Here is a 14,457-nt window from a genome sequence, read left to right as displayed (position 1 = left end):
CCGCATGGAGAGATGAGCATCACCTTACAAGATATTGAGGTGATGCTAGGGGTTCCTGTTGATGGGTTGCCAATTACTGGGGCTGTGAAGATGGAGTGGCCTACGTTGTGTCTTGAGTTATTGGGTCATCGTCCACCAGACCCGATACCGCATCCCCATGAGAACACCTCTATCCTTGCTGGGGCGAGGCTCAGATTCACGTGGCTGGATGCACTATTTAGTGGTCCCCTAGCTGCGGATGCTACTGATGAGGTAGTGCAGCAACATGCGCGCTATCACATACTCGATCGGTTGGGGACGATTTTGTTTATGGATAAGTCGGCAGACCGGGTGTCGGTGCTGCCTCTACAGTTCCTAAACCCAATCAGCAACGCGAAGAGGTACAGTTGGGGTAGTGGGGCATTAGCCTGGTTGTACAGGCACTTATGCAAGGCATCGGAGTCGAAGGCGAAGCAGATTGGAGGAGCAGTGATGTTGGTGCAGCTGTGGGCGTATTCGAGGTTCCCACTGATATGCCCTGTTATGAGGTTGCCACTACCGCCAGTGGAGGCAGGTCCCTTTGCCAATCGGTATGTTATTTGAGTAGTTTGATACAATTGTCAAGTACTATTATTTTTTTTCAATAAATGTTTGGTATGATTTGTGGTGCCTACATATATTTGTAAGACTGTCTTGCTTTTATGATTAAAGCATGCTATTTTGCGAAAGACAAATGTCTTCACCTTATGTCAATCATTATATTTGCATGATTATTATTTTGGTTAGTCTGAATCCAATTTAAATTCCAATATCTTACTGCATTTAGTTAATATTAGAAATGCTAAAATGTATTGGCAATGCTAAAGCATTGCTGTTTTGGCCAATGTCCTTTTCTGCCTGGTAGTAGTTATGAATTTGCAAGATAATTAGGGCCATAACCTAGCCAAGAGCCTTGTAGTTTAATTGGCACCTCCTAGTGTTTTTGACGTAGACATGCAGGGTTCAAATCCCCCACTTCAACTATCAAATTATGAAAAAATAAAAAATAGAATCAGGGCCATAACTTAACTTTACCCTATGCTTAACTATTTTTATATGGTAAGACAAATAAGTATATATTACATGTATATAACACCTCTAATACAGAAGAAGAAAGAAGAGATTAAATCATATACTTTCAACAAATCCCCAAGTCAAGAATCTCTCTATCTCTAGATCTTTCTAATTTTTAGTAAAATAAGTGGTGGAAACCCATAATGACTTGTGTTCGATATCATAGATAACCTTGGGTTTTCACTTCTCAGATGGTTTAGGTTTAATATTCCTCCTTCAAATTTCAATCTAATGTGTTTTTGATAATTGTGTTTAGAAATGAAGTATTGGTTTTTTGGTTTTCAAAAATCATTCATCATAGAATATACATAAATTGATATATGAGATGTACATGAGTCAAGAGCTCCTTGGCAGTAATTGTAGGACTTGGCTAACCAATATGCATCACGGTGGGTTAGTAAGAGCTTAGAAATTAATTTAAATTCTCTTAGCTTTTCCATCGATGATTCTTATTCTTGGAATTCCTTTATCTCAGTCTCTAGATTGGGTGGTAGAATATTTTTCTGCCGTATGTCATTGTTGTTTAGTCTAAGGTTAAAGACCTCATGAATTATTTGGTATCACTTTTGATGTGTAGCATAAACATTTTATGTGGATTGGTAGTTGCATACATTGCCTGGTAAATGCATGCATATGAAGGTAATGGAAGTTCTGGTAAGTTTGAGAGTCTTGGATTTTTTTGGGGTTGATGGTAACTTTGATATGTTAATGAAGCTATAGGCCTGTTTCAAATCAAAATTGCCTCTATTAGCTTAGGGACTGGCCTCTTGTCCTAAAAGGGTCCATGGTCATGAGATGCTTACTAATGCCATAGGTTCAATCTGCCTTTTGTAGCTTCTAATGCAGCATTTGAGGAGACAACTGCAAATAGATTTTAAACTTTGGTAGAATGAATTCAGTCCAAATAAATTTTTTTGACTACATTCTTTTGAGAAATAAATTTTGGTATCATGCTAAAACACTTACTAGAAAGTAATTATACTAAATGAAATTATGTACGGTTATGTCATTGGAGAATTTATATTTTGTCAGTAAATAATATAAAATATTATTCAATATGACAATTTCTCCAATTTCTCTATAATGATCCACAATTTCTATAATTGCTCTACTACCCGGTGAAGGACAAATACCAGACCAACCCCAACCAAATTATCCAAATCCCAACTTTATCCACCACCGTGAACGACCCATATTCCCTAATCACAAGTTGGTTTTGTGATTGTGGGGTTCTATTGTCGAATGAAAATGTTACAAACGAAAAGGGTAAACAAAATTCAAGAAATTGAAAATACATTCACATGGAGTTAGTCACCATTTCTATCTAGTTTCCAATATGCTGTCTTCTGTCCAAAGCTGAACCCATTGAGAATACAGTAAATCAAACAGGGCAGGGAGACAATAATTCCCAATCCTGCAATTGCCTAACATAGATAGGGTACTAATGCACTACTTTACCCCTAACATCCAAATAATCACTAACCCTAGCATGTTTGTTAGCTGCAATTTGGAAAGGATCATAAACTAACGTAAGCTAACCAATTAAAAGACTTGTTCCCACACCATGCATCAAGCCATATACCCTCACCCTCATGCCATCCCCAATTTGAAATCTAATAAATTTATAGGACTCCCAAAACCTGCTCTTATTCCTTTCCATAGTCCCACTCCGTGTGGAAATTCTACTCCGTCTGTAGTCCACTGGGAATCTTGCTCATATTTAATTCTCAGAAGGCATCTCCACAATTGGTCATTTCCCTGAGTAAAACACCATATTCACTTATCCAACATTGCAAAGTTGAAGGAGCTTAAATTTTTGAAGCAGACCAGAGCGGCCAGTGTGACGAGTTGATTAGTTTTGGTTTTGAGGAGTTTGATTAGTTTTGGCCCCTTTTTTAATTACTAACTTTTTTTATTCTCTTACAAAAGAAAACCTTGTATATTATTTTTTTGATAAGTAACAATCTAATGAAAACAAATATATATATATAAATAAATAACCCTTATATGTTAGGTTTACACATAAGCTAGCCCAACATTAAAAACTAAAGAATGTCAGGCCCTTGCAAAAACTAAACAATGTATTCATGTTTGAAATTCTTGATGGAGAGGTATTTATTGAGGAGGAAGTATAGTATCCCCTTTCATTTCAATCTGGGACTTTCAATAAGTCTTTCTTACAAAACTGTTTTGTCCCTCATTGATTTTGACTTGTTTTTATTTTTATTTGTTTAAACTGGTAAGTTATAGGTGCAGCCAATGGGAATCCAAGATTGAAAAAAGGAGCCACTCTTTTTATGTCTTTCATTCTAGAGAAGAAAAGTTCCAAAGTTAGCATGATATTTTTTATTTTTTATTTTTTTGATATATCACGTTAGAACTTTTTATTAAAGAATAGCCAACCCAAGTACACTGAAAATGTACTACAGTGGCATGAATATTTGCATGATAATTATTTGGAATATATTATTTGCATGATAACTAATGAGCATTGTTTGAAATTATATGTTTACTAGATGGAAGGGGCCGAAGAGCACGACAGAGCATGCGACACATGTGCTAGTTGCGTATCGTGCGTCACTGTCGAGTATACGGGCACACCAGGTATTCTACCGCTTCATGTCACAAGGATATAATTCTCTATTTTATTTTGGTTTTGATTTTCTAGGGTTGTCAACTACTGCATGTGTATAGTTAATAATGTAACTTTGGTCGATTAGACCATAGATATACAAGGCATTAGTTACGAATTATATTTGAAGGTGGGCAATCACTATAAAGTACCTTCATTAGTAATTTTACACTAATTTGATTCCACATATATTTAGCTGTGTACGCTTCAATTTTCTTCCTCGGTTTTAGCTACTGCAACCAGTAGTATCCGGGTGCATCTAACCATGTCAAATCCAATAAGAGGGGGAAATAGAATAAGAGGGGGAAATAGGTCAAGAATGTGTTACGATTTTTAGTGAAGTGGTCCTGCAATGGTCTTATACATGTGTGCTCACATTGAGGATTGACACAAATAAGTACGTATTTCACTTGTTAAGAAAAAGTGTCGGCACACCCAAATATGCTTTAACATATGATCATTTGCTACTAATTAAACAGCTGCATCCTGAATTAGCTAGACTTTGTGAAACAATTAAAATTTTGAATGCTACTGCAACTCTAGGCTTATGTCGACACTGCCTTAACAAGTCAAACATGGTGGTCAAGTTGCAGAACCTTGACTTGATAGAAAGGAAAATGAGTCAGAACAAAAAGCGAGTAAAATTCATCAAGAACAAGACAGGATAGCTGTATAGTTAGCCTAACAACTTCAAAACTTTTGCTCATCAGAAACCAAACACCCACTACCCATGTCTTGTGAACCAACAGAAAAGAAAATTTTTTGGATAGGATGACTCTGCTAAAAGCATCAATCAGAGAGCATTGAGCAGTGCTCCTTTTCTAGTTGTCACGAGAATAGCATTAGCTTGATTCATCAGCAACCTCCAAACATATTACTGAAATACAATTAATCAGTCAAGAAGTGGCTTCAATAATACACAATTTGATTCTTTGATGAGGTCATGACATAATCTAGTGGGGCAATGGATCATAAAGTCTCAACATTAGGTCCTTCTGAAAAGTACATTTGGGTGCAGCTAAGAAAGCATGGGAAGAGAAAAAGAAAAAGTGATTCTGATCTAACTATTTATTAGTATATATATTTATATATAGTCATATCCTTAATTTGGTAACCAAAATCTTCTTAACTGCCAATCTTAATTAAGGTTCTAAAGACAACTTAATTTCTCACCTCCTAACCACTGGTGTTTTCTTCCTTCCACCAGCAATTGTTGCTAATATAACTTCAAAAAGAAGTTAAGACCACCCTTTTCATTTGTTCAATGCTTGTGGTTTCAACAAGATCAATCTGTTCTAGTCCTTTTTAATCCTTTTTCCTTTTACAAAAACAACAATCAAGCATTAGTTTCAAAATTTTTGGGTCGGTTCTAGATATAGTCAACAAATTAGTCAGGTCGACCATATGAACTCTTTTTTGCTGGTAATTTTATTGAATCGAAATCATACTATTTGTTACCTTACTTCCTTAATGGATATATCAAAGTTTACAATGCCACATATAAAAACACATATATTTATATATTTAGTCTTACTAGATTCATAAATGCCACAAGCAAGAGCCATAGTTTCACCTTCATTTCGTGCTTCCTTGTCGTGTCGAATCATGAACTTCGTCCTCCCCCATAACATGGGCTACCACTTCACTTAGCATGTTAGTACTCAAGGTTGCAATCCTCCTTGCGTGGTCACACTCCTCAATGGCAACGTTTAACTGATACCTCAACAATCTGTTCCTAACGTCTCCATCGCAATAGCTGGTTCCTTCGCTTTGAGATGCCATTCCAGAACTTGATGGCGACATGGTAGGAGATGTCCACGATTGGGAAGCACCATACTGCACGTTCCTACCATTACGTTGCATGAACTCCATGTATGCAGATTCTGCTTCCCGTCGATCCTTGTATGACTTGTGTTCAGCGTTCGTGAATCTATGAACTTGTCTACTTGCTTCTGCCCAATTGTCATATATGCTAGGAGCACGACCAACGAAAACAACATAGTATCTGCCACCCTAAAAGAGTTTGTACAACAACATTGTATGTTAAACCCATATTTGTTGTGCTGGGGTTAGAACTTACGAAGTTTCGAAACTGAGGTATTAGATAAAAATGTACCATGTTGCCCTACCAACAGGTGCCACTGGATTGCAGCAACGTTGACGTTTCTTGTTAAAAGATCTGACAAACAGTTGCATAATCAGCATTTGGTTTGTACAGTAATAAATTATTTAATGACAAGTATAAAAAAAGGAGGGCATGTTACCTGTAGAAGCGAAGGAGGCTTCTCTTCTCCCTGTCTGAATGTTTTCCTCTGCCAAGGTTCCAATCCACAAAGATAGGAGGAAGCTGTCATCTTATATAAAGTGGAATACATGTTGTACTCGATTGTACAAATATCGAGTACAACATGTAACTCGCCTCTCCCAATGGCGAGTATAAACAACTGCTCTAACGACCAGTTTGGTGAAGTAAATAATACTCGGTCTCCTCAAAGACGAGTTTTATTTATCTCCATTTCAGAATCACTGTGCGTCCTGCTGGTCGTTGTAGGTTTTAATAATACTCGGCTTCTAAAGAATCGAGTTATATGTAACTCGATTGTTTCAGAGACGAGTTATATTCATGACGTACGGTTTTAGTAGTACTCGGCTTCTTTATAATCGAGTTATATTTAACTCGATATTCATAATGCCGAGTACTGTCCAAGCATTACACACCCCCCACCCGCACAACTTTCTGGGACCACTTACCATTTATGTTTCACACTGTCGTTCTGAAGTCTGGACGTGGACTGGTCTGTGCGTGCAACCGTTGTGTCACAGCAAGTGAGAGCTTTCACCTTCAGTTAACCATCTGTTCTATAAACGACTAATTCAAGAAAGTGCACTTCATCTTTGTTCTGTCAACATCTTAGTTGATAGGTAAATACTACTTCATACACTTTACAGCAACACAAATTTTTTTATTGCTGTTGTGGCTGTTGAATTGGGGTATCTAAACAAAATTATGTAGTACAAATTTTGAGAATAGAAATTATTTCAATGTTGTGGGTCTTCAATGCTAAGTATCTGAATATAATAATGTGGTACATGTTGCATGCTAGGAATTATATAACTGATATTTGCAATGCTTTTGCATGCTAGGAATTATTTCAATGCTTATGAATTATCTCCCTTAGAGCAACACGAATTTTTTCAATGTTGTGGGTCTTGAATGGGGACATCTGAACATAATACTGTTGTGGACAATTTTTGAGAACACAAATAATATGACTGTTGTGGGTCTTGAATAGGGGGTATTTGAACATAATAATGTGATACAATTTTTGAGAACACAAATAATATGAATGTTGTGGGTCTTCAATAAGGGGTATTTGAACAGAATAATGTGGTACAATTTTTGAGAACATAAATTAGTTGACTGTTGTGGGTCTTCAATGGGAGGTATATTTATTTGTTCAAGATGTGGTCCATATTGCATGGTATGAATTTTTAAAATTATTTGCAATGCTTTTGAGTTCTCATTTGTTGAACAATAGCCAGCATGAAAACACATATATTGTGCAAACATTTTCGTTATCGAAATGAAGTCTGATGGAGTAGACAAATTAATGTTAAATTGGTAATTTTTAGCATGTTTAGCACAATTTGCTTATGTTTGTTTACCTCCATGAACACCCAAACATAGGGCATGTATAGTTAGCCTATGCATGTTCCAATATTACGCAGCATGATACAATTTAGTCTTATTTGTGATTTAGGTCCGTTATGAGTCCACATTACTTCTATGTTTACTACGACGGGGAGGCATATATTAATGATTTGCACGGGCTATCATACCGAGGTCCGAACCAAAAGCAGACGCTTATTGAAGTGAAACGTGGGATACACACGAGAAAACTTAAACGGAAGATAATGTCAACTATGGGGTTACACAAGGATACCCACGACATCTCCATTGTATTTCGGGCTCCGCAGCAACTAGTAGGTACCCAAGTGTTCTACAATTCAATTCCGTTACAATGCGACAATGATGCAAATATAATGTGGGGAGTGATAAAGCGGGCAGGGCAATTCATAGGTTCTGACTTGTATGTAACTGTCCACACTGTTGGGTTCAATGTCGACGGGGGTTCGCAATATGGGAGTAGAGTTGGAGAGCAAGAATCAGTTCCTGTAACCGTTGTGCACCCGTCAGTTACACCCGAGACATCTTTGCCCTACAACTGTCAACCATGGAATGGGGTTGCTATGGACAATACTGAAGACGCCGAAGTGTTAGGGTCTATCCATACCCATGAGGATGAAGGATATACTCACCGAAATGAAGATATCCAAACCTACTTGGACGAGGCAACCGAAATGGATGAGACTCGAGATGTGTATGAGGAGTTCATTGATAACGATGGATCGGTAGAGAATCCAGAATTGTTAGATGAACTACAACCAGAAAATAATCTAAACCCTAACCCCGAATGGTTCACGTCAAACACATGGGATGACATTAATGACCCATCACCTTCCCTGGAAACAGGTCTGCTGAGTTGGCGACCGGGGGACGAACCGAGCAAGGGGATGCTATTCAATAATAAAGCTGCGGTTCAGCACGCGCTAACCATGTTCTCCGTTGGGCTCAATAAAAAATTTAAGTACATGAAGTCAGACCCCGAGAGACTGGTTGTAACGTGTGTAGACGATGCATGTCTATGGTCAATTCGAGCTATCTACAGCAAAAGGCACAAGCTGTGGATGATCACAACATCTAAGGGTCCCCACACTTGCTCGACACTCCAAGTGGATCATGATGGAAGGATGATGGATTCAAAGTTCATTGCCATCACACTTGAGTCATACGTACGGGAAGACATTTCAAGAACAGTAGCAACCCTACGTAGTGTTCTTCATGCGAAGCACAGCCATTGGGCATCTCACTATAAGGTTTGGGATGCAAAACAGAAAGCCGTTGCAGCCATCTACGGTGGTTTCGATGAGTCATATGCAGAATTGCCTCGGTTCCTGGCAGCGTTAAAAGATGCAGATCCAACCACAGTGACACAGTTGAAGTGCGACCACCGTAGTGTGCCGGGAACTTGCACATTTAACTGTGCCTTTTGGGCTTTTGGTCCGTGTATAGAAGGGTTCAAGTATTGTAGGCCGGTGATAAGCATCGATGCAACGCACCTCTATGGCAAGTACAAGGGGAAGTTGTTGATAGCAATGGCAACGGATGCTAACAACGAGGTTTATCCACTCGCGTTTGCCGTTGTTGAGAGTGAGAGCAAGGAGACATGGGGATGGTTCTTGGCATGCCTGAAACAATATGTTACGGACCGGACAAATCTTTGCATCATCTCTGACCGACATTCGGGTATAAAAGCTTGCTTTGATGACACAAGGATGACTTGGTTGCAGCCTCCCCAGGCCCATCACCGGTATTGCCTCCGCCATGTAGTTAGCAATGTGAACACAAAATGGAAAATTCTGGAGTTGAAGAACATGGTATGGAGGGCCGCAAGCGCGAATCAAGTTAGAAAGTTTCAAGCCACATTGGATTTAATTCGCAATGTCAAACCGGCTGCACACAGGTACTTGGAAAATGAAAACAAAGAAAAGTGGACACTTGCACACGACGGAGGGCGTCGATACGGAGCAATGACAACCAACCTATCGGAGTGTTTTAATGGAGTACTGAAAGGTGCACGCAGCTTGCCAATCACGGCAATGGTGAGGTACACCTTCTTCAAAGTGAACTCCTACTTTGACGCTCGTCGTAATCTCGCTCTACAGCAATTGGAAGCGGGTCAAGAATGGTGCAAGTATGCCATGGAGAAGTTCGAAAAAAACCAAGCGAAGGCAAAGGACCATATGGTGACACGGATGTGCACACAAGCACGGTTATATCAGGTTGACACACCGGGTAATCCTCTAGGTAATGGGGGCGGACAACACACGCACAGGGTTGATCTTCGGGGTATGAAATGCACATGTGGAAAATGGGAAGCATACAAGATGCCGTGTTCACACGTAATAGCAATTTGTGCTAAGTATAAGCACGATGCGCAGCAGTTTATTGATCCTTGCTATAGCGTGAGTCAGGTTCCATAGCTATGAACCGGTATTCCAACCGTTGAAAGACAGATTAGCATGGCCGGATCCTGAAGAAACTAGAGTAGTGATGCCCAATCTGCACCTGATCCGGAACAAAGGTCGGCCAAAGTCCACACGAATCCGCAATGAGATGGACGAGAATGATAGGGAGTTGCCGACCTCCCTATGGATCGAGAATGGACCCAAGTCAAGATGTGGGTTGTGTCGCCAAGAGGGGCACAACCGTAGAATATGTCCTACTCGAAATGCGGAGTCAACTAGCGGTGGAGCTGCATCATAGGTAAAGGTCATATATCTCCTACAACTTTTGTCATATATAAGTTGGCACTATTAAGAACTCAGTAGTAGTGTCTTTGTTCTCTATTGCCATAGTAAGTATTTGGACTAGTCATGAAACAAACACTGGTGTTCATGCATGTATAGGCAAATGAGGTTGTTCAATTGTTTTTGTTACACTATTCGTCGTAAGTCATTGCTCATTTTTCCTGTTCTGCCTATGTTGTGTGTTAATAACTTATATAAGTCCAGTGTACATAACATTTTTTAACTATTTACAGTAGGTACGGCAGCCAAGGTGGATGGGTGCTAACGGACATACGTTGCGCAGCCAGGATGATCCCTACCTCTTTAATTGGAAGCAACCGAACATCACCAGTTGAACAGGCCCATGATGAGAAGACAAATGATATTGGTCATTTTTTGCTTAGAAGTTGATATTAAAGTTTGTACTTATGTAGTCATGCACTTTGTTAGTGCCTTTAATGTTATGTACTGATGGGGGTTTTACTAAGCCGGTCAAGCAAACAATTCAGTTAAAAACGAAGTTATTGCAATGGGGTTTCACTAAGCTGTTTTAGTATGATTTCCAACTTCTCCAACTTTGTTGCATTCATATTTATATAGCAGGGGCAATCTCAAAAGCAACAATATAAAAGTGTGTTGCATGCCATGCACTTGTTGCTTCATGGACATTGTAATAAACAGAACATACCTGCTGGTGTAAAAAACTGACTGAGCTGCAACAGGAAAAAACATACAGGCCGAGTTGTAATATGTAGTGGAAGGCTGTTCTATAAAACTCGATTTTATATAAACTGAGTAACATTAATAACTCGGTAATCCAAGATTCGAGTACCATTTCGTCGTCTCTCAAAAAGACGTTACTCGATCTTATATTAAGAAGTACTCGCTCTCTGAGAAAGCGAGTTACTTGAAGTAACTCGATAATTTAATTATCGAGTACATTTAGTACCATCACAACTCCAGCCAAAGTTGTCTGGAAGAATCGATTCTTACTTGATTGGTGCACGATCGGTCTAAAACATATAACTCGATTATACTATTGTCGAGTAATAACTGGTGACTGAAAAATATAAGCAGAAGTACTCGCTCTCCCAGAAAGCGAGTTACTTGATGTAACTCGATAATGTAATTATCGAGTACATTTAGTACCATCACAACTCCAGCCAAAGTTTTCTGGAAGAATCGATTCTTACTTGATTGGTGCACGATCGGTCTAAAACACATAACTCGATTATACTATTGTCGAGTAATAACTGGTGACTGAAAAATATAAGCAGAAGTACTCGCTCTCCGAGAAATCGAGTTACTTTAAGTAACTCGATAATTTAATTATTGAGTACATTTAGTACCATCACAACTCCAGCCAAAGTTGTCTGGAAGAATCGATTCTTACTTGATTGGTGCACGATCAGTCTAAAACATAGAACTCGGTTTTTTGTTAAGCGAGTAATAATAAACTCGATTCTTATATTATCGAGTTATGTGGTTCCTGATATACACAGTTTAGTGTTATCTATTGTTTCATAAAAAGAAAAAAAAGCATAGCTCATTGTGTGGATGCACTGGACTCCCACGGTAGCAGCAGTCGATTGCTCTCGATTCCTCAAGCTCCTAAGCGACTTCCCGAGTTCCAAACATCGATCCTCAACTGTAGTATGACTCTTTTACCCTTGCTTCCCATTGAAATTAATTTCAAATCCTGCATTAATCTCCCTGTGAAAGCTGAAATTTCGAACTATGCAAGTGTGGGGATTTTCATGATTTTGGGTGTTGTGGTCTGAAATGGGTCATGGGTTTTTACATATGCATGTTATTCATACGATTTGTAGCCTTTAATTACATAAACATAGCTGATTTCTACAAGCCCATTCAATTTAGGGTTCATGTGTTAATATGGAATTTGGGGATTTTCATGGGTGTTGGTGTTTTGACATGAAATAGGTAATGGGTTTTTTTGTATGGATGTTGTACACACGTTTTCTACCCTTTAATTGCAAAGAACACATGATTTGTGAGAAATGAAAAATTAGAGTTCATGTCTTCATATTGGGAATTTCGGGATTTTGATGTATTGCTTCATTTCATCTGAACTGGTTCATGGGTTGCTGTGTATGCATGTTGGCGAGATGTTCTCTATCGTTTATATTCAAAATTTTAACATCTTGGTATACATGTTGGTTCATTCGCCAATCTTGTTCTTTGTGGAATTTGGGGTTTTGTTGAATTGGGTATAATTGCCTGAAATTGACCACATGGTAAGACATTGATGGATGGTAGTGACTGGTTTTACACCCGCTGCACCATGTACACTGTGGGTTTGCATGGTTCTCAAATAAGTTGACTGTATGGGTCAATGTTCATGTACATACAGAAAATTTTTCATTTCAATGCATTCATTCATTGACGCTTATTGTGCATCAATATCATGCAGTCTTTTTGTCATGCATATGTACATTGTGTTTATGTGTCTCTAACGCAGTTCTAAATATTGGTTTTCTGTTGTGCTTTCATTCCCACCTGTACATCCTAGTTATGGCTCCTAAGAAGTCTAAAACCATTAAAACCAAAGCCAAAAGAGTGTCTGCCTCCTCATCTAAGCCTGCCAAAAGAGTGTCTGCCTCCTCATCTAAGCCTGCCAAAAGAGTGTCTGCCTCCTCATCTAAGCCTAGAATTGTGTTTGATGAAACAACGTTTGAAACGGTTACGAAGGCGCAAAGGTTTGAAAATGTAATTCAGTATTGGACAATTTGGCCGGAACGAGAAATCAATCTAGATGAATTACCACTTGCTATCCATAGGAATCTACAGTGTAGGAACTGGTTGTCTCTATGTAAAGGTTTACAACCCCCTCCAGTTGCACTGATTAGAGAGTTCTATGCCAATCTCGAAATTCGTTCTGATAATGATTTCGCTACTTGGATTCGAGGTCGATACTTTGTCATAACTAAGAATGATATATCCAATGCTCTTGATGTACCTCGTGTTAGAACACCTACTTATCCATACTCATACTCGAACCGTCCTGAAATCTCTGATGTTATGACTCTTCTTTGCGGAAGACCAATGACATTGGCCTTCACAACATCAAGAATTAACTCGAGTGACTTAACCGAGCTTAATTATATCTTATTTAGGATAGCTTGTCACAACATCTTCCCCATCTCCCATGTCCATACTATTCCTAGAGAGAGGTGTTACTTTTTGTATGCCCTCGTCACTGATGCGTCCATTTGTTTTGCTTCCGTTTTCTATGAAACGCTTGTTCGGGCGCATAGGAGTAAGAGTAAGAAGCATGGTCTATTCTTCCCAGTTTTCATCTATAGGATTCTACGCTATGTAGGAGTAGAGAATTTTCCTTCCCTAGAGTTGATCCACATCACAGCCCCTATAGGAGCCACCTTTCTCAAACAGCGGACTGCACAAAAGAGGAGTGTTGGACCGAGTGTTGGGTCATCAAAAAGGCCACGAGTACAGTCCACCACTGGAGACGATCATGCTGAGCAGAGTCCTGTTGATCCTACAGGTACCGTTGCTGACATTGGTGACGATGGGGTACATGCTCACAGCACAGCTGCACACCCCACCGTTCCTCCTCCCCTATCTCTTCGTGCTATGATGGAGACCATTATGACGACTCAAGCAGCTCATGGACAGCTTTTAGATGGCCTTATTGCTGAGGTTGCTGCGTTGAGAGCAGATTTTTCAGAGTACAGCAGTGCTTTTCCACCTCCGCCACCGTCTGACTCTTGATGATTGCCTTTGGCAATACATAACAGACAGGGGAAGTAGGGATTGTAGTGTAGGAGCTTTAGGGCTAATTTGTAGCTTCCATAGATTGTATTCAAGTTTTTTTATGTGATTGTCAAGTATTTGTATATTATTATATGTACTCTTCAAGGTCCACAAACATGGTTTTAATTTTATGATAATATGACCATATTCACAATGTGTGATGACTTTTATATCGAATGATCATTTGCTTTCTTTCTTTTTTTCCTTCAACTGGAATGTTGATATGCATATTTGAAGAAAAACTACAATCATTGAAATGATAACAGAAAGGAACCTACCTCGTTATATGCATTATCGATTAGTTATGCAATGGCTACACCAAAAAAATAAAAAAGAGATCATAAAAGTAGATTAAACACATACTAGCCTCTGAGCACGCACGTGCACAGAGGTTGTTCTAATTTTATGGATAATGATTAATTTAAAGCATTGTTCATAATTTGGGATTACTACATTTTCCAAACAAAAAAAAATGTACGGCATTGTGATTCACCGCACATAATACTCATCACACCCATACGTTTTTTTTA

General features: G+C 38.9%; 2 protein-coding genes across 2 annotated transcripts; both read left to right on the top strand.

Moving 5' to 3' along the window:
- The first annotated feature begins 6 nt into the window (after positions 1-6).
- Positions 7-4,392, top strand: LOC115970559 (serine/threonine-protein phosphatase 7 long form homolog). Its single transcript, XM_031090177.1, has 3 exons — positions 7-569; positions 3,609-3,696; positions 4,204-4,392. Exons 1-3 carry the CDS (start codon positions 13-15, stop codon positions 4,390-4,392), a joined length of 834 nt encoding a protein of 277 aa, XP_030946037.1. The 5' UTR covers positions 7-12.
- Positions 4,393-7,648: 3,256 nt separating this feature from the next.
- On the top strand, positions 7,649-9,829 carry LOC115970550. The gene has a single exon (XM_031090171.1). It carries the CDS (start codon positions 7,649-7,651, stop codon positions 9,827-9,829), a length of 2,181 nt encoding a protein of 726 aa, XP_030946031.1.
- The last annotated feature ends 4,628 nt before the right edge of the window (positions 9,830-14,457 follow it).

Source organism: Quercus lobata, chromosome 2 (assembly GCF_001633185.2).
Source record: "Quercus lobata isolate SW786 chromosome 2, ValleyOak3.0 Primary Assembly, whole genome shotgun sequence".
Classification (NCBI taxonomy): Eukaryota; Viridiplantae; Streptophyta; class Magnoliopsida; order Fagales; family Fagaceae; genus Quercus; species Quercus lobata.
The sequence above is the reverse complement of the archived record's forward strand: the minus strand, read 5'-3'. Positions and strand labels throughout refer to the sequence as shown.

Excerpts from the sequence above, each read along its gene's own strand:
- LOC115970559 (XM_031090177.1), top strand. The coding sequence starts at position 13 with ATGAGCATCACCTTACAAGATATTGAGGTGATGCTAGGGGTTCCTGTT. Across the intron at positions 570-3,608 it reads GCAGGTCCCTTTGCCAATCG|ATGGAAGGGGCCGAAGAGCA; the intron begins GTATGTTATTTG and ends TATGTTTACTAG. Across the intron at positions 3,697-4,203 it reads CGAGTATACGGGCACACCAG|CTGCATCCTGAATTAGCTAG; the intron begins GTATTCTACCGC and ends CTAATTAAACAG.
- LOC115970550 (XM_031090171.1), top strand. The coding sequence starts at position 7,649 with ATGGGGTTACACAAGGATACCCACGACATCTCCATTGTATTTCGGGCT.